The sequence below is a fragment of the Lepidochelys olivacea genome (genome assembly GCF_965140295.1).
Source record: "Lepidochelys olivacea isolate rLepOli2 genome assembly, chromosome: 6".
In the NCBI taxonomy this organism is placed as follows: domain Eukaryota; kingdom Metazoa; phylum Chordata; order Testudines; family Cheloniidae; genus Lepidochelys; species Lepidochelys olivacea.
This window is the reverse complement of record NC_140416.1, coordinates 21,656,773-21,679,304: the sequence shown is the minus strand read 5'-3', so window position 1 is coordinate 21,679,304 and position 22,532 is coordinate 21,656,773. Positions and strand designations below refer to the sequence as shown.

Genomic DNA, 22,532 nt, shown 5'->3' with positions numbered 1-22,532 from the left:
TCCCCCGATGGAGAGGGGACAGGAGCAGAGAGAGGGAGAGAAACATAGCAAAAGCCAGCTAATTTGCATCCTTTCTGATTGCCCATGCTCTATAGCCCAAGTGCAGTGGGGGGTCTCAGGCGAGGCTGTTACTGCATAATGAGGTGTGTCATATCACAGCAGGAGCCAGCCTTCCCTCCTCCTCCCCGCTCCCTCCAGGCCTCTTAATTAGAACTGTTTCAATTTTTGAAACCCTCCCTAAAAGAAAAAAATATCAGGAGGGAGGAGTGTGTGAATAGCAGTGGTGGGGAGGGACTGGGAGCTGACCACAGGAAGGGGTAGCTGAGCTCCGATTGGAATCCTTGTGCTGAGATATAAAGCGACACCAGCACACAATGGGGCAGGGGAATGTACGGGGACGATTGCACAAAGCTGTGAGAAGCTTTCTCTGCTGTAAGGGGGCCACAATCAGTTCCTGGTGGGTTTTAAGCTAAATTTAATATGGTGATGGGTGGTAGGGCTGGCTTTGGGTATGTGGCTTTTTGGTGTATCATTTCTATTCTGTCCCGAGGCTGGGAGCATGAATCTTGGCACTGGAGGTTTGGGGGTATAGATTCTAGTGCTTTGAGGTGTGGATCTTTCTGTGCCCAGAAGAGGGGATTTATTATTGTAGGGTTGCTCATCAGCAGGGCTAACAGAAGCCTTCCGATGCTGAATAAAGCCCCATGTTCTGAGGATTTATGTCCTCCTGGATGTTTGCTGTGTTCTCTAGAATCACTTACCTTTCAAAGAGCAGGATTTCTCTCTCCTCCTGGCTGAGGAAGGGCCTTCGCCATATAAATGGATGTGATATTGAGCTTGCACCCTTTGTCCTGTCTACTGAGATGGAAAGCTCCTTGGGGCAGAGATGCTCTCTCACCATATGTTTTTAGTACAGTGCCTCGCACGATGGGGCCCTGTTCTCGCTTGGGACAGCTGGAAGCTGCAGCTAACATGATACAAATAAACAGTAAAGACTGAAATAGCAGCAGCAGAATGATTTTTTTTCCCCTCCTTTTGGCTTTAAGTGGGAGTTGACATCAAAGCTGGTTATTACTATTAAAATGATGGCAGAGTTAATGATTTGACTGCCAGGACTTAGATTGGAAGTCTACATGCTTCTCTTTGTGTGTCTGGACTCACGTACCAGTTGTCATTTGAAAGGCTCCTCTCTTGGGGTAATGCTATGCGTGGGAAAATGTGAATAGGCTGATGCTCTATAGATTTCCAGCTTGGGGCGTGCGGGAGAACATAACAACCCTTGCTCTGCCCTTTCTGAACTGGTGTGTGTGCGTGCGTGTGTGTGTGTGATCAGAATATGGAAATGCCTGAGAATGACCGGCATCCTTTGAGTGATTCAGATGCCTGCTACTATCTCTGCAACAAATCCTGGCTCCAAGGAAGTCAGTAGGTATATTTTTTTCAGAGTAGCAGCCGTGTTAGTCTGTATTCGCAAAAAGAAAAGGAGTACTTGTGGCACCTTAGAGACTAACCAATTTATTTGAGCATGAGCTTTCATGAGCTACAGCTCACTTCATCGGATGCATGTATCTTGACATTGCCTGAACTGGTCCCTCTAGAAGTGGTGTTCACTTTTCCCAGCTCAGACACATTGGGCTGCCCTGGTATGGCCAGTGGGTTTTCTATACAGTGTGGTCGGCACTGTAATAACCTAGTTACTATTTATAAATGGCTCTCCTTGTGTCCTACAGTGATGCCTGACATTAAAACTGAAGAGGCCTGAACCTCTCCCCTGTGCCTGCCAGGCAGACATCCTGCAGATGTAAGCAGAATGCTCCCAGATGCTGAGCTCTGGGGCTTTGTATAGCACTTAGCAGTTCTACGGACGCTTCCATGGAGGATCTCTGAGCACGTCACGAACACAAATGAGCCCCTTTCCAAGACAGCCCTTGGGGAGAGTGAAGTATTATTCCCATTTTGCAAATGGGGAAACTGAAACACAGAACAGCTATGTGACCTGTCCAAGGTTACACAGCACACCAGAGCCAGGAATAATGTTCAGAGTCCAATATTTTTGGAAGCTGCTAATGATTTGTGGGTGCACAGAGTTTAGACATCTGAAAGGGCCCCATTTTTCAGCAGGTGTTGAGCGCCTACCTTCTAAAAAGGAGGCCCCTTTTAAGGCACCCAGAATAGCTAATCACTCTGGCGCAAGTGCTGGGTTCAAACCCCCTTGATCTCCCCAGTTAACTTTGTGTTAAAGTTTTCTGGACCGCTGCTTCTTCCAACCCAAGGGCCACAGGGCTTAGGTAATGCAAAAGCTGCTCCTGCTGTGTGCTGGCCTTCGGCTTATGCTGGCTGGTCACTGCAGGGGTGCTCCTGATGAGAGCTGGGCTGAATAACTTCATTTCCTTCGAGGAAGGGAGAGCACTTGCTGAGAACCCAGCACGCCCTGGCAGCCAGCTACAGGTTGGGGATGAGGGGGTCATGAGCTAGTCTTTACCAGTCCACGTCCATCTAACTTCTTCGTTACTCTCACGGTGGTGGGGGCCCCGCGGCTGCTGCCCTTCACGTGGCACGGGCCCTGCCTCTGACAGTGTGCTTCAGTGAGCTGGCCTGGTGGGGGGACCACCGCCAGACTATCAGTGATCGGGAGAGCAGAAAGATTCTGGTTACGGCGCTTAACGAGACTGCCCCCCAATATGCTGAACCCTACTCCTTTGAGCCACCTCCTACCATACCCTCGACTGGTGGGGGAGAGGTGTGTGAGAGAGAGGGATTGAGGAGGAAGTTGTGTGTGTTTGTGAGGGGAGAAGCTGTTGTGTGGTGGTAAGGCAGGCTGTGAGAGGGAACAGGCCCTGAGGAGGGATACACTCAGGTAGGGAGGGGATGCAGCAGGTGTTGCAGAGACCTAGAAGACCAGCACTCTTGGCTCCATTCTGCAGTCTCCGTTTTCACCTTTGTGCCCAGCTGGCCGATCTGACAAGTAAATGTACCTTGACATTCCATGTAGAAAGTGCCACCGTCCACGCCAGGTTCTGTCCTTGGCTACCCTGGTGTAAATCAAAAGTAACCCCATTGGACTCAGCTTTTGGCCCATGTGGCTGAGATAGGTCTTGGCTCTTGGAAACTTGTTTCCAGGTGAATTCCCAGGGCTGCCTGTGCTGTCATAACACCTGACTCTGGGTTTCCCCTCTCCTCATTTCTCAACAGGTTCGGCACGATGACTTGGCTTCCTGGGCTTTAGCGGCGTGGCAAGATCAGGACAGGTGCTGCCCTGCTCGTGCTGTATCCTGCTCCCTCTTTCCTCTGGGAGATTGGTGCTGGCTTCCCTGCCCCTGGCCTTCCCTCCGGGCCTGTTATGGCCGGGGATAGACTCTCACACAAAGTGATGGATTCAAAGAAGCTGGCCAGTCTCCTGAGGAATGGGGCTAAGGGCACCTTGGTCATTGACAGCCGCTCCTTTGTGGAGTATAACTCCTGGCACATCCTCAGCTCTGTCAACATCTGCTGCTCCAAGCTGGTCAAGAGGCGGCTTCAGCAGGACAAAGTCTGCATCACGGAGCTCATCCAGCCAGCCTCCAAGATGAAGGTACTTAATCCGGCCCTTGCCTGCCTTTCCACTAGGGCTCCTCGCCTACCAGATAGGGGCCTGGCCTGAGAGGGCACATGACCGTCATATGGAGCAACAGGATGGAAGTGCCTGCTGCTGGCTCGCTCTTCTGCTCATTCCGGTCCCTTTGAGTGGAACCCAGCCGCTGCCCTCCGGCCCTGCCATCTCACTGAGGCAGAGCAGTTATGTTCCCGCCCCGCTCGCAGTGTCCACAGCCCACAGAGGTGTTGCCAAATAATGTGGCAAGGAGGGGGGTTGAGCCATTAAAGGAGGCTGCCCTTTCATGTTGCTCTACTGTCCCCTCGCCTGAGGTTGCCCTGGTGTGTCAGCCTTGGGCAAGGGGCATTGCATTAGAAAACCAGCCCCCAGAGCCCTCTCATAGCTAGTACTTAATCCCCACTTAAAACTCCTCTCTTCCCTCTTCCATCGCCAGCCGTCTTCAGGGACCAGTAATCCTCCCACCGTGGGACGCCGGTGCTCCTATCCAGTGGCATTGCTTTTTCTTGACTTATCCCCCTTGTTGGGCTGAGCCCCAAGTTTGGATCAGGCTCTGATTGCCCCCAGCTGTGTGGGTGCAGGCCCGCCTGGATTTAAAATGGCACTGATGCCCTGATGGTTGCTTCAGTGCTGGCAGGAGCAAGTCCTGCCCCCACCGGGTGGACTTTGCCAATCGGCTCAGAAGCACTGCTGCACGCAATCTCTGTTCGTCTCCTCGCTCCCCTGCAGCCAGTCAGCTGGCTGCTGCACTTACCCTTCTGTAAGCTCTCTTTGTTACATGACTCTAGTTTCTCGTGCACTGAATGGTGCAAACCTCATTTGTTTCTCTTAGCTCCTTGCCTGATGAACCGCCCCTGCAAAAGCAGCTGTGCAAAACCCACCTGCTAGCAGCTGTCCCCCTGGGAGTCCAGGGGCTAAGCGGGGGATAATCCTTTCAAGTGGGATTCGTGTCAATGAGAGCTAATTGCCTGCAGGGTAAACGGTAGGGGCAGGGCTGGGCTGCTGATGGGGCGCCATGCCATCGGGCTAAGGGGCAGGAGTGAGCCTCACCTCTGCCCACAACGAGGTGGTCCCTCCCACACTGGCTCTGTTGGTGGGGTTTAGTGCTGATCTTCCCCCTTCCACCCACAGAGGCATTCTGGGGCTTGGGGAAAATCCAAACCGATTGGGCCCCATTTGTTGCCTATTTACCCCTGATACTAATATGCCCATTTCTAAAGGGGGTGCCCTGGCCCCTTCCACCAGGGCCTGTTCCTGAGATCCGCAATTTCTCCCAGCTGGTGCTTGCCATGTCTGTGCTTCATGGGATCGGCTCCTTGCTCTGCCAGGCGTGGGGCTTATTGGACTGGGACCTCCAAGGCAGAGTTCACGCTGATGCAGCTCCTCAGGAGTAACGTGCCAGAGGCCCCCCCTAGGGATACATCCTCCTGCAGGGTGGCCCTGGCATTGGCTTAAACCAACATGCAGCTGGAAACCTGCCCGCACTGGGGGCACGTGATACCCTAGCAGCAGCAACTGCTCAGCCACCCGGTGCATCCCCTGTTCTCTCGCCCTCTGTCTGCAGGACTGCTCCCTCCCCATGCTTTGCATTAACCCAGGTGTATGCTGGGGCATTTAACAATAAGCTCTCTCCTGAGGCCTCTCTGTTTGTGGCTTGCTCCCTGCAGTTGCTCCTGCTTTTACTGTTCATTCTTCTCCTTTCTCTCCCCCCCCCCCCCGTTTTTTATGGCAAAGTGAGGGTAATTCAGGCGATTAATCAAATGCTAGACCCAGCTGGAGCCATCTGTGGCGTCCTCACACCCCCTCCCCATGCACGCGCGCACACGGGCTTCCTGATTGGCTGCCAGTGACATCACCCTGCCTGGATCAAGGAGGTTTGCACTGGGGGGGTGAGGTGGGGGAGCCTTGCCTCCAATCTGCTTTACTGATGCTTCAGGCCAGAGGATTGGAGGGGATTGCCGAGCATTCCTCCTGCACGGATTTAGCTGTTCTTAAATCCGCTGGTGAATAAGGCAGAATAAGCAGGTTTTACTAACTGGGAAAGAGAGAGAGAGAGAGGCGTATCCACTGTCCCCTGGGCTGGGGTTACCTCTGCAGTGGGCGTGGTCATGTGCAGCAGCAGCAAGGCAGGACGGATGCTCTACATGTGTGCATGGGGGCGGTGACCAGTGCTAGGCAGGGAAGAGCCTAACCTGGTGATTATCCGGTGCCTTCTGCTGGCAAACCTGCAGGGCTTCAGGAGCACAGCATCCCTGCAGCCAGGCCGAGGAAATCCCCACAGCAGTAGCCAAAGGGAGCTGGACCAGCACTCCCCATTGCTCCTCTCTTCCCATCCTTACCCCCCATATGGACACTTTAAAGTCACTGATGGCACCCAAACTTCAGACTGGTGCAGGGCATGCATGGCCCTTTATTGCTGGCCAGCTCGCACCAGTAATCCACCTAGCCAAGTATCCCATCTCTAACAGGGGCTGCTTCAAAGGAGGGTGCAGAAGACCACCCCGTAGTGGGTAATTACATAGCGATGCGGGCATTGACCAGAGACAGAATTATAATCCCCTGGGAATGACACTGCGGTGCTGGGAGAGGAGACACTCATTGGTTTAGCTTCTCTTACCTTCTTTAAGGCTGAAATTTTTCATGGTGCTTCCCAAGCCCGACGCGAACTTTCTTCCACTGTACTTCCGAGCGAGCCATTCGTTAATATCCTCTGGCATGCTGTACCTCCATAGCACTGGAGATAATCCTCAAGGCACCCTCGGGGAGTTAAGCAACTTGTCCCAGGAAGCCAAGGGTACCTGTCAGAGCTAGGACGAGATATCTAGGGGCCAGATCCTCCACTGGTATAAATCCAGTGTAAAGCTCTGTTGGCTCTATTTGTGCACCAGCAGCAGATGTGGCCGTGGTTTTCCTGATTCCAAGTCCTGTGATCAGGCCTCTGAACTGCACCTCTCCTAAGGAAGTGCACTTTGGGCTGATGAAAACAGTCCGACTGCAGTAACTGATGAGTCAAGAATGCACTTTGCTCCCAGTAGTTTCAGTCAAAGTGATGTTTGCCATTGATTTCAGTAGGAGCAGGACTGGGCCTTATAGCCTGCTGATGTCCCTTTAAAAGCATATTTTAGACCCCAAATCTAAAATTCTTCTCCCCCCCGCCCCCCACCAAAAAAAATCCACCAACTCTTAAATTTTTATTGGGCGTCTCGGTTTTGTTGCTTGGTTTGGGAGCTGGGGAGTGCTGAATATTCCACCTAGTGGTTTATTGCACCACAAGGGGAGTGGGGCCTTATGGGATTTGTGGTTCTTAATAACTGGCCTCTTGGGGAAAGGAGGAATTTCTGTGTCTGCTTCCAGTGGGGCAGAAGAGGAGGTGATGATAACTGCTCCTTTAGGGCAAAGGACAACGATTCCGGAGTCACCCAGAGCAGGGTTGAGGGGAGGAGCTGCCAGCGTCCCTCTTTGTTCCTCCCCATCAAAGCTGTTGGGATGATGAGAGGAGCTGGGGATAGAGCACTTGTCAGGTGGATGGGATGGGATAGCAGGGGACCTTTAAGAGGAGGTTTTTGAGGCAGGGAATGGGACTTGGATCAGGATCTTGGGGTTGCAAGGAAGGTGTAGGGACTGGCTGCTGGCATGGATGGGCAGAATGGGTAGCAGAAATTGAATGTGGCTGCAAATTAGAAGCTTAAAGCTAGAACAGGAAACATACATACTCTTAAATAAATAAACCAACACTATTGCCAGCTCTAATTCCCTACAAAAGAGCATTATGCATTTAAGGTCAGTTCTCCTAAGGCCTTCGCACCCGGCAGCTCTCATTGAGAACAATAGGAGCTGCTGAGCACTTGTGAAAATCTGGCCATTACTCCCTTCCCCATCTCACTCCACAGGAGCACAAACAGAGCAAACACCAAGGAGGACAAACAACCCACCTTCACTTCCAGAGGAGAAACTGTTGCCCGTCTGCGTATGCAGTATTCCTGCTCGCTGTTCCTATAGTGGTTTGACAGCCTAGCTAGTGTTAAGACTGAGCTTGATCCATTTATGATCAGGAGTATAAGACAGGGTTGCCTATGATAGCCGGGGATTGGACTCCATGACTCAGGAGGTCCCTTCCCGTTCTATGTCCTATGTATGAGCCAGTGGTCCAGCCTGCTGGGTTAATGGTCCATGGGGGGGAGGGATAGCTCAGTGGTTTGAGCGTTGGCCTGCTAAACCCAGGGTTGTGAGTTCAATTCTTGAGGGGGCCATTTAGGGTTCTGGGGCAAAAACTGGGGATTGGTCCTGAGCAGGGGATTGGACTAGATGACCTCCTGAGGTCCCTTCCAACCCTCATATTCTATGAAAGCTGACTGCATGGTGGAGCAGCCAGGAATCTGTCCGAGGAAGCTGGCATTGGAATGTAATGCCAGAACGAAGTGGCTGGTCTGGGCCGAGGAGTGGGAAGGGGTTGTTGCCTGACTAGGTTCAGAGATATCACCGCTAAGTTCAGCTCTGAATTCCGGATCTTCTGTAGGGTGACCAGATGTCCTGATTTTATAGGGACGGTCCCAACTTTTTCTTGTATAGGCTCCTATTACACCCCCCCCATCCCGATTTTTCACACTTGGTGTCTGGTCACCCCAGTCTTCTCTAATGGGTGAAACTCCGCTCCTAGAGCTGAACCTCCTGTGCTGAGCGAGGTTTGGAAATCCCAGTTTGAATTCCCAGCTGGTAGGTTGTCCGTTACAGAGAGGCTTGAGCTATGACCAGGGCCAGCTCTACCATTTTTGCCGCCCCAAGCAGGACGTCTGAAGACAAGCTGCCGCCGAATTGCCACGGCCGCAGAAAGACGAGACACCGCTCTGACGGCACACAGACTGCTGTCCCTTTCACAGTGCCGCCCCAAGCACCAGCTTGGAAGGCGGGTGCCTGGAGCCGGCCCTGGCTATGACCTCTGACCCGAAGCTGGGTTTACCGCCAACGATTTGGACAGGGTTGGGTTGGCTTGTCCTCCCCTGTTGTCTGCAGCCACAGAATTACACCAGCTGCTGGGCCTTGGTGGAACAGCAGCTCCCTCTGGTGGCTGGTTCAGGTAATGCACAGTGTGTGCTCCCTCTGGATCTCTGTTCAACCCAGGTCCCCCTCTTTGTCTATTTCAAGGTACGGGCTGCTGGTGGGTCCCCCCTACCCCCCCCCCCACTGATGCAGCACCATTCCTGGCACTTTGAACAATATCAGCCCAGTGTGTTAAATACATGCTCCCTCCCCCATCACCACTATTTCTTGGTTCCTGGAGTGGGAGTGCCAGCTGAGTGGCTCACCCTCATGTGATCCTGTGGGGGTGTGTTTGGCGGGGGAGGGGGCTGGGGCCAGGGAAGCTGCTGCTGAGTAGCAGATGGCAGGAAGGGTGACATCATAGGCTTGATTGTCCTACCCCATTATTTTTCCTGACAAGCCTCCCGCCCTCCTAGCTGGCTTCCTGCTGACAGAGTTGGGGCTGGAGAGACAAAGGCAGCCAGGGATCCACACCAATTCTCCCCATACTTTTCTGGGTTTGGGGGTGTCCCTGACACCTTCCCCCGCCATCCTGCCTTGTCCTCTCTTGCTGTCCGGCTCATTAAGGGAGGAAGGGGGTTGCTGTGCTACCTGTGTGGTTCCCTGATTGGTGTGGCCTTTGCCCTGCCTCATTGGGCGGTAGGGGGAGGCACGGACTCCAAGAACAGCAGCCCCTGCCGTGCCATGCTCTCCCATCTACTGCAGAACCCAGGGGGTAGGGCAAGTTCACTGTGGAAGCCACCTGCCACTCCTCTTTTAGATAGGCATGGCTGCTGGTGAGAGAGGGGAGCTGGTGGAGAGGGGTATGTATCCCCTTCCAGCTCTGTGCCGGCCGTTCTCCTGCATTCAAACACCTGGTCCCCTCTTCAGTGTTTAGTGTGGCTACCCTGATGTTCCCACTCTGCTCTTGCCACACCCTCTTTCCGTCCCTCCCTCCCTCCCTGCATCAAGAGGGGTAATAATCTCTGCCATGTTATCTTGGCATCAGGAACATTTCCTCCCCCCCTCCCCCCTACAAACCCTTTCAAATGCCCTGCTTTGGATCATTGCCAGGGATGAGTAATACTGACACCTGGCTTCCCTTGTTAAAATGTCAGGCAAAGGGGCATGTTGGCTGGACAGCAGGTATTGAAAATTAAAATAGTTTTTTCTGGGGCTTGTATTGAAATGGGCATATGATTCTCCTGACCTGCCTGAGTGAGTGCAAGAAGAAAGACCATATCTAAGCCATAGGGTTCCTAACCCCATGTGCTCAGCAGACCCACCAACAAGGCAGGATCCTCTTGCCCAGGAAATAGGAGAAATATCAAAGATCTACAACCCCTGTGGCCTCTTAGCCAACATCAAGCTCTGCTACTAGAGCTGTTTGCAAAATTGGGGCTGGAACCCTTTTTTCCAGTTAACAGATGGCCTTTACACTAAATTAAAAGGTTACCAAAATTTTGAACTTTTACAGCTTTTTCAACAACAAACAGCATTTTATGGTTGTATTTTTGTTTGTTTGTTTTTTTAAAGGAAAATTTCTGCTAATTATTTTTCTTGGGCGGGGGGGTAGGAGGAATAAGAATTTAATTGCTTTTGGAACATTTCACAGGAAATGCTTAGTACTTTGCAGCCAGCTCCACCTGCTACCCAGTTCGGAAACGCGGCTGCCTCTGGGGTGGAACCGCATTAGCGGTTAAACAATGGCCACTCTTGTGTAATGTTGCCATCATCTTTTTTGAAGGGCTGCTGAGGAAGTAACTATTGTGTTAGGGGTGATGTGTATAGGGAAAGCAGGGGATCGTTTTATTTGCGCTGCCTGCACGTCATGAAGTGATACGGAGCTGCTGTTTACTTTGGTACAATGAGTCACTGCGTTTTGAAGTATTATGAGGTCTCTAACGTGTTTGGATGATACCTAGCTTTCATGTAGCCCTTTTCATTTCTAGATCTCAGAGCACTTCACGAGAGGGATAAGTATAATTATCCCCTTTTACAGATGGAAAAACCAAGGCAGAGAGAAATGAAGTGGCTTGTCCAAGGTCCCCCATCAGGCCGGTGGCTGAGTTGGGAACAGCGCCCAGGTCTGAAGCCCCAGTCCAGTGTCATTCTGTAATCTAAACCAATGAATATGTAAAATTACTCAACTGCTTGGGCTAGGAGCTGTACCCAACTGAAACTTCAGGGGAGGGTTAGATTAGCAAGAATTTGGCTAAAGCTCTTGGACTCGCATCCTGACTCCTACGATTCTTTACATACTCCATCTTATCTGAAATCCCCATTGCCTCCTGCCATGATACTGTGGCACTGGCTCATCATACTGACTTGTAGGGAAGTCCCAGTAGCACCTGGGTGTTGTGTGGAAGTCTACTATCTAAGCAAGCGGTCTGACCGCCCTCCGGGCAGCTTGTGAGAGCTGGCAGGATCATGCCAAAAGTCGCTGCAAGAATCTACGCACCTTGCCAGAATTTGAAAAAGCTTCAGCCTCCTGCTCGGGTGTGGAGTGCTATGAAAATCAAAAACACTTCTGAGAGAATGGTTTTTAGACTTTTTTAACGGGGTGGGGATAAACAGGCTATTGCCTGGCTAAGGTACTTATATGGCCCCCATCTGCATAGGATCTGAGTTCTATACAGTCTTTAACTTTAATGGATTTATGCTCACAACACCCCAGAGAGAGAGGCCGATGCTGTTATCCTACCTCTCTGGGGTGTTGGGAGCATAAATCCATTAAAGGTCACACACGGAGTCTGTGGCAGAGCAGAAAATGGAAGCCCAGGTCTCCCAAGTCTTGGGCTGGCGCCCCAACTTCTGGACAATTCCTCCTCTTACCTGAGTACTGACTCTATAAGAGAGTTCTCACAGCTGGGTGAGGAGGGATGTGAGGATTTCTGATGGGGCACTTCTGCACCATTCTGTGCTCCCTCCCTCTCCCCTTTCCAAAGGCCCAGATTATTATATTACGGGTTTAAATAATAATCCCTAGAGAAGGATGTCCCCAGGTGCCCTCCAAAGGCTTTATTCTCCCTCCTGCAAAGCACTGATCAGCATCCTGTCAGCTGGTTGAGGGAACTCTCCTAAGCCAGGCTGCAGCAGGCAGAATAGCCTGTAGGGAAAAGCCCTGCAAGAGTCCCCATCCTCAGCACCAGCAAGTGGAAAGGGGGGTGGGGGTCAGTTTTATTGCAGTGAATTGTTTGACGCAGGGCAGTGTCTGAGTCTTCATGCTGAGGAAAGGGGGCTTGAGCGCAAGAAGTTTGAAAAGCGTTGTCCTCACCGCCGTGGCTTTATCCTCTGCTGAGCTGCACCTGGACTCTGAACGGATGGGTTCGTTTAAAGCTGGAACGAAAAGGGATGTGAACTCTTCTTTGAACCAAAGCCACTGAGCTGGAGACCTTTTGAGTCACACTCAGAAATGCAGCTGGTTGAGGGGGTGTTGGCTTTGTTTTGTTTTTGTTTTCCCCCTCCTCAAAGGCTTCAGTACAGGAACCTTAATGAGATTATGGGACTGTGGGTGGAAGGTGTCTGGCTGCAAACGTCCATCAGTCCTGGTTCACTGAGAAGGTTCCAGCCTGGATTGTTTAAAAGTCCCTACCTGCTGCATTGCAGGGCACCCTGTAGATACAGTAGAGCAGTCATGTGATCCTGAATGCCCACAACATCCTTCTCATGAGGACGTGGGTTGCTGAGGCAATCATGACATAAATAAGCGTAGCTCGTATCAATTGTGTAGCAAGAGGAAACTCCCTGTCTCCATGTCCCATCTGACTGGTTGGCCAATGACTATCCTTTTGTGTCTGGAAATGTCAGCATGGCTGCCTGTGATGTGTGGAACTGCGTTAAATGGCTGGCTGTGCCAAATGTCTCCCAAACTCTGGGAAGTCTCCATTACCTGGGATTCCTCAGGCAGTTAAGACATGGTCTTGGGAGAGAGAAATAGATTCCTTCTCCAGTTGAAAGGGGGCTTCCCTTTGTCTTGAGCCAAGGCATGTTGGGGAAGACTGTAGACTACTGTCTGAGCTACTGAGGAAGCTCAGTTAGTAGAGGACAGGTGTCCAGTGGTGATCACCTGTTCGCTGCCACAACAGGTACCTTGGACAGGATGTCTTGTCTGGTATCCGGCAATGACCCCTAAACAAAAAGAAGCACCTACTGGAATCAGCAGTTGGGGTGGGGTGGGAAGGTTTGAAATACCAGCTCTTGTTTGCAAGCTGACTCTAGTCCTGGTCTTCCCACAGTAATTCAGGATGCACTTGGGGTGTGATCTCTTAACCCCTTTGACAGTGTCAAACGAGGCACTTTCTGGCAGTGGATTACCATGGTGATGGGCATTTCAGAATCCTAGGGGTAGAGCGTCCTTCCATTCAGATGATAACTTCAGGCAGTCCGGACCCAGCTAGATGAAGATTGGCCCTTGGGAGAGCAAGGTGTGTCACTTGGTGTGAAATGGTTAATTAGCCCCAGTGCTTCCTGATCCCTCCGCAGCACTGGGTCACCTCCCAGGTAGCTGCTGCTTTCCCTGGAGAATGTGCGAGGAGGAGTCACCTCCTCTTTCACTTTCTTGTAGAGTTTCCTCCAGGCTTATGCTTGCTCAAATAGTATCCATATAGACACAGATCCTGGCTTCAACACCTGGCTCCCCTGTCAACTTTCCCCTCTGTATGGTTAGGCCCAAAGATGGCCTAGCCTGCCACAGTGTCAGAAGCGTGTTTTACTGTAGACCGCACTCATGCCCTGGGATGGCCAAGACAATCTACTAGGACTCATCTGTCTCACCTCTCCCAGACTCTTCAGACAGGAGTCCAGTGCTTCTCCGCTGAACACTTGCACAATGCCAGCTAAGGCTCCGGCCTTGTGTTCTTCCTTATAGCTGTGCTAGGAGAGGTTCTGCCAGCATTGTGAGCTTCCCCACAGCATTGCCGTGAGAGGCTTTAAAATTCCAGCGGCATGACCCAGCTTGGTATGTCAATCCAGCCCTGTCCCCTTGCCCATTGCAGCAGGGGACAGAACAAAGATGGAGGTGGACCTGTCCCCCAGCAGTTCTGTAACCCTGCAAAGCCCTTTTGGGTCAGGCAATTAAGGCAGCAGTGAGGCTTGCTTGAGGGAGTACTAGAGCCTGCAGCTGCTGGTCAGGGCAGGCCCAAACTGTCTGTCCTCTGTTCCTTCAAAGCACCAGCTCAGGGTTGAATTTGTCCCTTGTTGTTTGCCACAAAGGAAAATGCGGGGGGGGGGGATTTTTAATACATTTAAAAAAGCCAGCCCTCCTGTCAGCCTGTTTCCGAGCTCTCACCCGCAAACGCAGTGTTTGTTTATTGCAGCTAGGCCATGCGAGGCCAGGGCTTGTTTGGCATTTATATTGCCTGAAAGCTTATAACTTTAATAAGATGTAAACCGTGTCACATCTATCTGCCGTTGCCCAGCAACCCTTCAGTAATGGGCAAAACAAAGCCTCCCGGTGTGGAGGAACACTAAATCCTATTGTGGGATAATTTGGCCGGCAAGCGGTTCTCTCCCCTGGGGGCCCCCTGCACTTGAGTGGGCACCCTAGTGTGCGAGGCTAAGGTATATGTTCTATGGCAGGGTGTGTCCCCACCCTATTGGGAAAGGATCATTTGGAGCATTTCAATGCCGTGGTGTGTAGGGTTGATGGGCTCCTGACAAGATCAGGGTTATTGATTTCTTTGGGAGTAGAGGACACTTAGTGTCTATCCAGGATGCGACGGAGAGGCTTTAGGAAATGTGTACAAAGCCAAGCAGCTGCGTTGTCCCATGCTGTGCTTTTGTTTGCCCCTTCCCCCCTCCAAATGTTTTGGTCCACATCTATTCCTCCTCCCTATGTCATGGAGCACTGGGAGGTGACCAGGCTCTGAACAGGAGGTTCCGCCCACATGGGTTGTAATGTTAGTGTTACACTAGCGGCATGAGACCCTCAGCTGAGGTTGGGGCCCTGTTGTGCTAGGTGCCGTACAGATATTGAGCAAGAAACAGTCCCTGCCCCTACTTACCATCTAAATAGACAAGACAGACAAAGGAACTAAGGCACAGAGGGACTAAGAAGTTTGCCCAGGATCACACTGTGACTGAGCTGGGGATTAACTAAACCCACAGCTCTTGAGTCCCAGTCCAGTGTGACTACGAGACCATTCCTTTCTTTCACTGCTGGCTATGCCAGACTGTTGATTGTCCAACAGCCAGGGAAAGTGGGCAGCCTACGAGTTTGAGGTAGGACCTGAGAGTTTGGTGCCTGAGGTTCTAATCCCTGGTTCTGCCCCATACTTACTGTGTGACCCTTAGAAAGTCACATATCCTCTCTTCGCCTCTGTTTTCCCATCTGTGAAATGGGACAGTACTTCCCTACCTGAGCTGGATGTTACGAGGCTTAATTAGCCTCTCTCCAATGCTTTGAGCTCCACAGATGAGACACACTATAGGGAGCGCTGAGTATTACTGAGGCTGGAAGTTCTCCCTTTAAACCATTCCTGAAGGAGCTTGGAGGGTACTATTGTCTCAGCCCCGTGAGAGGCTGAGCTGCGGATATTGCAGATGGCTCAGCAACACTTGGGCTCTGTTTGGATTTGGGTTATTAAACAGTGCCATAAAGGGATGTAGTTAATGGTTAAAAAAAATCAAATAAAATCCTGGGCCAGATCCTTTGCTGGTGTATATCATTATAGCTCCCTGGAAATCACTGGAGCTATTCCAGACTATGTGAGCTGAGGATCTGACCCTGTCGTATGAAACTCTGAACCTGTATTAACAATAGCTCCTTAGATTATTAAAAGTGCAAGGGACATCTGCCCTGAGGTTGGCAGACACCCTAAACTGGTGATAAATTCTATAATTAGATTTCACCAATCCACTAACAAATGTGAACTCCTGGATCACTGCAACAGTCTTACCATAAAATCACAGATAGACTGGAGAGCCCAAAGGGACTAGCCTGCCACCCAGGCAAGCTGGACTTAGTGATAAATAGTCACACCAAAAATCACAAAATATTCAGGTTGCTCCCTGTTCTAAGAGACCAGTCGCTTACCCTAGATCCATTTGTGCCGTAGATCTCCTACCAAAAACAATCCTATAGTAAACTAACTAAGGCTTTATTGATTTAAGGATTTATTGATTAGGAAAAGGAAATAAGAGAGTTATTTACAGGTTAAAGCAGGCAACATATTTACACAAATGAGTTCAGTCCGTGGTTCCAAAAGGTGACAGAGATGTAGTAATCTGTTCGCACTGAATGTCTTTTTAGGGCTGACACTGGGGAATCTCTGCTTTTTGTTTCTTAGCTCCAGCCCTTGGAAGTCCAAACTGAACAGGAAAGTGATGAATAATTTTCATGCCCGCTATCTTTATTTCTCTCTCCTAGAATTCAAACTAATGGGATGTGCTTTCTCACACTAGCTCCTTCATGTGTGTGAGGGGACCATTAAACCAGCTTTTGTGCTGTGATGTTCCCGGATGGCCCACTCAGTCTTGATAGCCCTTCTGTGTGAGTGGGGGAACCACTTGTCCTCAGTTCAGAAGTTCACAAGCTGGCCTCCAGAGACCTCCCGCCTCTCCTGTTCTTGCAGGCCTGGAGCCTGGCAATGTAGGCAGCTGTGGATCTCTTTGCTGTTCAGGACACTGGAGAGCAACAGTGCTCACCTCCCTGTGCTGCAGAGCAGAGCTGAAGAAGCTGGGAGTGGGGTGGAGGCTGAGTGCTGTGCTATGCCCTGGGGGAGTTGGCGTCACTCAGCAGCTCAGGGTGAGATGGGTTGGAGGGCACTAGACAGGGTGGCAGGGGAGGTGCTGAGGTGGAGTATGCCTGGCGACTCTGAAGGCAGTGGTCATTTGGCACCAAGCCCCGCAGAGTGGGGGCAGGAGTGCAGAAGTCACTGCGAGCACAGTGGCAAGAGTTACCACCCATCAGGCTCTGCTCTCAGCCCAGGTAGCCATTGGGAATGGTGGGCAGGGCCAGGGCAAGGTCACGGACGTCTCCGATGGCTGAGGATAGGATGGGGCAGGAAGTGCTTGGCGGGCTAGGGAAAGGCAGCTCGGATGTTTGTCTGCAGGGCAGTCAGTAGGTTGTCAGGCGATGCTGCTGGCCAGGGACTTCTGTTAAGCGTGTCGTTCTGTGGCGGTTGCTGCCGAATCAAAGCTCTGAAGGGTTCATGAGCCTGGCACAATGGCAGGCACCTCCCCGCGCTTGCCCCGAAACCGAATTGGAGCAGGTGAGTGACAGCCCCAGCTCTCGATACCTGGGGAACTGAGATCGCCAATGCAAATACAAGCCTGCATTGCAGGGCACAGCAAACTCGCTACACAGACAGCCCTATACTGTAAACTCCTTGCCCAGCTGCACAGTATCTGTGCTAAACTGCTCTTTGGGATATAATGGAAAGGGCTGTTCATTCCCTGCCTCTCTCCCTCCGCCCCCCAAGTCCTGCTAGCAGGTTTCATGCTGGCTCTGCTTCACAGCTGCTGCCTCCCACCTACCACAGAATGATAAATATGCCTCGCCCCAAAGAGCGGGAGGCTGCTAGCTTGCAAGGCAGGCGTATGCCACCCATCAGCCTATTCAGCAGGTGCACTGGGCTGTGGCATCACAAGGATCTGATCAGCCTTTAAGGCGTTAACTTTTCATTAGACACAGCAGCCCCTGGCCGTGTCTCCCACTCTCTCTGTAATCCTGCTGTGGACTGGGCACCATGGAACCTCTCATCAGAGAGCGATCTCTTCCTCTCTCAGCCCTCCCTCCTGAGAATGGCTGAAACCCCAGGCGCAAGCCCTGAAAGCTGGCACGTCTCTCTGGTGCGCCTGAAGTCACCAAGTCTTGGGGTGGGTTCCTGAGGATCTGGGAACAGCAGCTGGGTCTGTACACTGCTCACTGCACAGAAAGGTGCATGGGAGGGTCAGGCTGATGATCTCCTACCCCCTCCACCCCCCACAGTGCTCTCTGTGTGCCGTCCCTGTTGTTAGGAATGCCTAGGGAAAGGGGGAAATGAGAGGCCACATGGCAAACAGCTGACGTGGGGATGTTCCCACAACTTTTAGTACTAGGGCTAAGCTTGGTCTGCAGGAGACTTTGACTTGGTTTAAGCTCTCCTAACAAAGGAGACTCAGAGAGCTGGTGAGAGCAGCTGGCAAATTGTAATTGATTTGCATTGGGGTAACACCTGAGCGGGAGTCCTATTGTGCTAGGTGCTGTACATGCACAAGTGAGAGAGACCCTGCCCCAATGAGCTTAACGTCGACATGGGCAAGACAGACAGACAGGATGGGAGGGGGGGAAATAACTTGCCCAAGGTGGCAGAGATGAAGTGACTTACCTGTGGTCACACAGTTGGTCAGTAGCAGAGCCAGGAATAAAACCTAGGGCTCCTGAGTCCCAATCCAGTGCCCAATCCACGGGACCACACTGTTTCGCGTATGAGCTGATTTGCTATCAAAACAAACAGATGTGATTCTTGAGGTTGGCTGTGCAGAGAGATTATAAGGTGGCAATTACAGCCTATGCCTCCCTCTCTCTGGCTGGCCCTGAGAGCATCCCTGCTGTGCAGGGTTCAGTCCCAGCTACCTTGGCACCAGAAAGAGACCGGCAGATTGGAGAAGACCAGGACAAGGGAAATGGGGGACTGGAGGGTTTGCTTGTGAGGAATTGCTGAAAGAGCTGGACAGTTGAAAGCTGGCTAAACGGGGAAGTGAGTGTTTGTCCTGTGGAGCTGCAGGGGAGGAATGGTTCGTGTGTGGGTGTAACTGGAGGATGGGGATGAAGTGAAGGAATGGAAAATTTAGGCAGGGTATTGGGGTGGGAGGGGGGGCTTGAGAGTGGGATTCTCAGAAGTGATCTCAATTGGCCTGATCGCTCCCACTGGAGTCCATGGCAAAACGCTCAGTGACCGAGCTGGGAGTGAAGTGAGGCCAATGCTGAGTATGTCAGAACACCCCACCCTTCCTGTCTGTAAGAGCTGCTAGCCTGGGGAGTGGTGAGCGAAGCCTCCTCGCTTGGGATAGGACAGAGTCCTGCACAGGCTGAGGTGGCAGGGGCAGGGCTGAAGTAAATGTCATTGTCGTCTCATTCCTCTGCTTCATGTAGACAGTGGTTCCCATCTCTCATCTGAGTTATAATGGGGGCCAGGGGGCTTCCCTCTCCATGTCCATTCAGGACAGGCCTTCTCCATCCAACTGCCTCAGTAGATCCTGAGACCTGACCTACAGGAACCATCTTCTCCTGGGAAGTTCAGTTTCCATGTCCATTCAGCTCTTAGTTTCTGCCAGTAGACCCCAGACCAGTTCTGGCAGAGCTGTCATCCTCAGGCGTGAGTGGGGGAGCCAAGTCTTCATGCTCCTTCAGTTTGGAGGAGCAAAGTTAATCAGCTCCATAACCTTACTGTGGCCACCAGTTCCTCTTCTCCCTCCCTTTCTAGCTCCCCTGCTTGTTTCTTGCTCCATCCCTGGTCTGGAGGGACCGTTGTCTCCTTGGGTGTGGGCAGCAGGAGGATTCACTCCATCCTACCTCCGTCTGGGGACTCTTTTCCAGCACTGAAGTAGGAAAGCCTTGGCAACACAGAGCCTAAGTGGAGAGCAACAGAACTACCCATATCCAATCCCTGGCCCGTCTGCTATCTGCCCCCTACATGCTGTAATGCTCTGTTGTGGTGGTTCCCCCCCCCAGGTGGAGGCGGAAGAACACCAGGACGTGGTGGTCTATGACCAGAGCACACGGGACGTGAGTGGCTTGGCTGCCGACAGTTTCCTCTCCATCCTCCTGGGCAAGCTGGACAGCTGCTTCCACAGCGTCTCCATCCTCACAGGTAGGATCTGGCTGGGATGCCATGGAGAAGTGGGAGCTCTGCCCCTGAACGGGGATGGGGAGGATGTCTCCCTTGAGTACAAGTGGTTGTGACTAGTGTTTCTATCTCCGGGCCAGGCACTGGGTCACCAGCACCTTAGGGTGCCCATGGGAGTGCCTCCATGCCTTTAGGTGACACTCCTGGATGAACTGTGCCATCTCCCAGAGATGGGACGTCCTTAGAGGGTGTCGTGGCACCAAGAAGGCAGACTGGCTGCAGCATCTATCTGGTTCATCACCAGTCCTGCTCATCCGTACCCCTGTCTAAGCCGGCCTTGGGTGCCACAACCTGTAGGCAGGTGCTATAATGGGGGACTGAGACATCTGTAGAGCCTCTCATCCCAACACACTTCTCAGTCTACCTATGAGAGTCCGTCTTTTCACCTGCCACTGGAAGGCAACGACTTCTGGGGTGGAACCCAGCAGCTGTTTAATACCACACTGAAAAATACCACAGTGCTTCTAAGACAGGAAGTGAAGAATTCTAGGGTAGGGAATGAAGACTAACATCACCACAATTGAAAATGTAGAGGAAGTTTGCGTTAGGCAGGATGTAATTACTTGAGCTGGAATGTGGCCTGGGCACCAGGATTAACACCCTTTCTCTTGCACCATGGGATCTGCAACAAGTGCTCAGCATGCCCGCTTTAGATCCGCTCTTAAAGAGAGCGCTTGGGTTCAATGCTGGGAGCTCAGCAGCCTGAGAGAGGGAAGAAATGTGGTGTGTTCCCCATGGAATGCAGCCACACCCAGTGCTGCGCATATCTGAAAGAGGGACCCATGTGCCATGGTGCGGATCTGCTGCCCAGGGTCTCACTAACACACCCCACAATTAGCAACGCAGGGCTGTCAGATGTTCAAGGGGGCTGTCTCCACTCTTGGCTCAAGAATGGAGAGTGAATAAGGACAGTCTTCCGTGTCTTGAGGTGCTGAGTGTTAATGGTGTGTATGTTCCTTGATACCTTACAGTGCTGGCCCATGTCAAACCTACTACAGGGATCATGACCTCTGCATAGTGCCCAGGCATCGGTAATGTGGCCCTAAAGAGGGGACTCTCTAAAGGTCTTATTGAGATACAGTTGGCAAGGGAAGGTGGGTGTGAGCGAGAAGAGGGAGCTGGGGGTGGCTCCAAAGGACCAAATTTACTTGGAACAAAACTCCTTGGGTATGTTTAGTGCCTGCATTTTGCTCCACACAGACAGAGACCCCATCCAGAGTGGGATCTGAACAATGCTAGGCCCAGCATTGTTCATCCATGACTGTTTCTGCTATGGTTTTAGCATGATTTCTTCAGAGAGACCTTGGTACTCAAAATAGAATACATCATAATGGTAGATATTGGGGCGGGGTTCTTTTTCTTTTCTTTCTTCCCAAACTTCGTCCTAGGTAAACCATGCTGCGCACTTTCCTGGTAAGCATTCTGTCCAGGCCACGGCTATATGTCCTGGTTCCAGCACAGCACAGCCCTTGCCCACATTGCTCTGGGGAAAAAACACTAGCACCCTGCTGGGAGTGAGCGTGTCGAGGCATGGGCGTAGCCAGCATGGTTCTGCTCCCACTGAGAACCTTGCAGTCTTTGCAGCTGTGTTTCCTGGGCCATTTGTGAGCTTGCCAGATGTCTCCAGTCTCACTTGTAAATGGGCTTCAGAGCCGTGCACCCTCTTGAGGTATTTGCCAGCGCCGCTCAGTTGTGCCCTTCTTCACTTGTTCCCTCTGCATTAAGCTGGGCTGCCACCCGAGCTTGCGTTTCCCCAGGGAGCTGTCACTTGGGAACAGGTATGAGCCAAAGGCTGTGCTAGCTTGGCTTGGCTGGTGGCACGGTGTGCGACCGCAGGGGAGGTTTGGGTTTAAGGCTGACTTTGGCGGGGGGGTGCATGGCACATCCAGCCCGTAGGCTGGTGATATTGTTCCCTGTGGAAGGGCAGCATGACAGCTTGTAATGTTTCCTGGGCACACACAGACATGGATGATACAGTCTTTCTGTAGGCTACGTGGGGATTAGTCTGCATGGCTGTTGTCTATTGAGCTCAAGGAACAGCTCCCCGAGCTCAGTCAGTAAAGCAAACTCATTGATTAAACATTGGTGTCTGTTCTATGTGTTCCCCCCAGTAGAGGGCGGTGTTGTCCATCAACACAAAACAGCTCCATTCAAGCTCCCACAAGAAGAAACGCAAGGCTTCTGGACATCAGGGCGGCTGTAGGGATAGGGCTTTGTTTGCTCTTCTGGCTCTTTTTCCTCTTGTACCTTCTAGCTCCGGTGTTTTTAGGGGACGTTCTCCACCTGTCTCCTGCTTGGAGCCAGTCCCATAGTCAGAGCAGCCAGCAGGGCTGTTGTGTAACAGAATAGCTTTGCTGAGGAGAGAGCATGGATGGGAGGATGTGGGTGGAGAGGGCAGGGAGGTTGTTGAAAGTATCCAGTTACTCTCTCCCAGATGAAATCATCCACCCCATGCTGCTTAATATTTAAAAAGTGAATGAATTACCAGGACCCCTTCCAGAGCACCACTCATTCTCGCGCCTATTAAAAAAAAAACACGGGGGGGGGGGGGATTCTTCATTCAGAAAAGGAGGAGTGGAGGTGGAGGAGTTATCGCTGGAATGAATCGGGGTCCCCTGGGTGTTATCCAAGAAGACAGAGCACATGAGAGCAAGTGAGCATGATGTTCTAATTATAGCCTTGCTGCAGAGCAAGTGTGGTTCTCCCGGTGCCGGGACAAAGCTCACGAAAAGCAGCATAGGGAATGAATGAATGAAACGCGCTCTCTTTGGCAGGACAAAGAAGGGGATAAAGAGATGGTGAGCGGGTGTTCGTTCTGGCAGCTAGGAAGGCAGGGCCGCCTGGCTTCTTTCCCATCCTGTAGCCATCCTGTGCATTCTTCGCTGCATTGGACCCCGGCAGCCTGCTCCTGCCCTTGGACGCAAGGCACATGTAGGCACGTGCAGCGACTCAAGCTGTGTTAGCGCTGGTAGGACTGGCTCCTTCAAGGTCACGCTCTGGAGGTTAAAGCAGGGGACCCCTAGCTTCTGTTCCTTACTCTGCCAGTGGTGTGCTGTGGGGTTTTTTTGTTGTTGTTTTTTGGGGGTTTTTTTTGG

At 51.9% G+C, this 22,532-nt stretch overlaps 1 protein-coding gene across 1 annotated transcript in view; it reads left to right on the top strand.

Moving 5' to 3' along the window:
• Positions 1–22,532, top strand: part of DUSP8 (dual specificity phosphatase 8) — a 75,901-nt gene that overhangs the window by 15,879 nt on the left and 37,490 nt on the right. Inside the window, exons 2-3 of the mRNA XM_084630871.1 lie at positions 3,193–3,571; positions 19,263–19,401. Coding sequence (XP_084486997.1) covers positions 3,341–3,571; positions 19,263–19,401 — 370 coding nt within the window. The 5' untranslated portion in view covers positions 3,193–3,340. The remainder of the gene's footprint in view (positions 1–3,192; positions 3,572–19,262; positions 19,402–22,532) is intronic.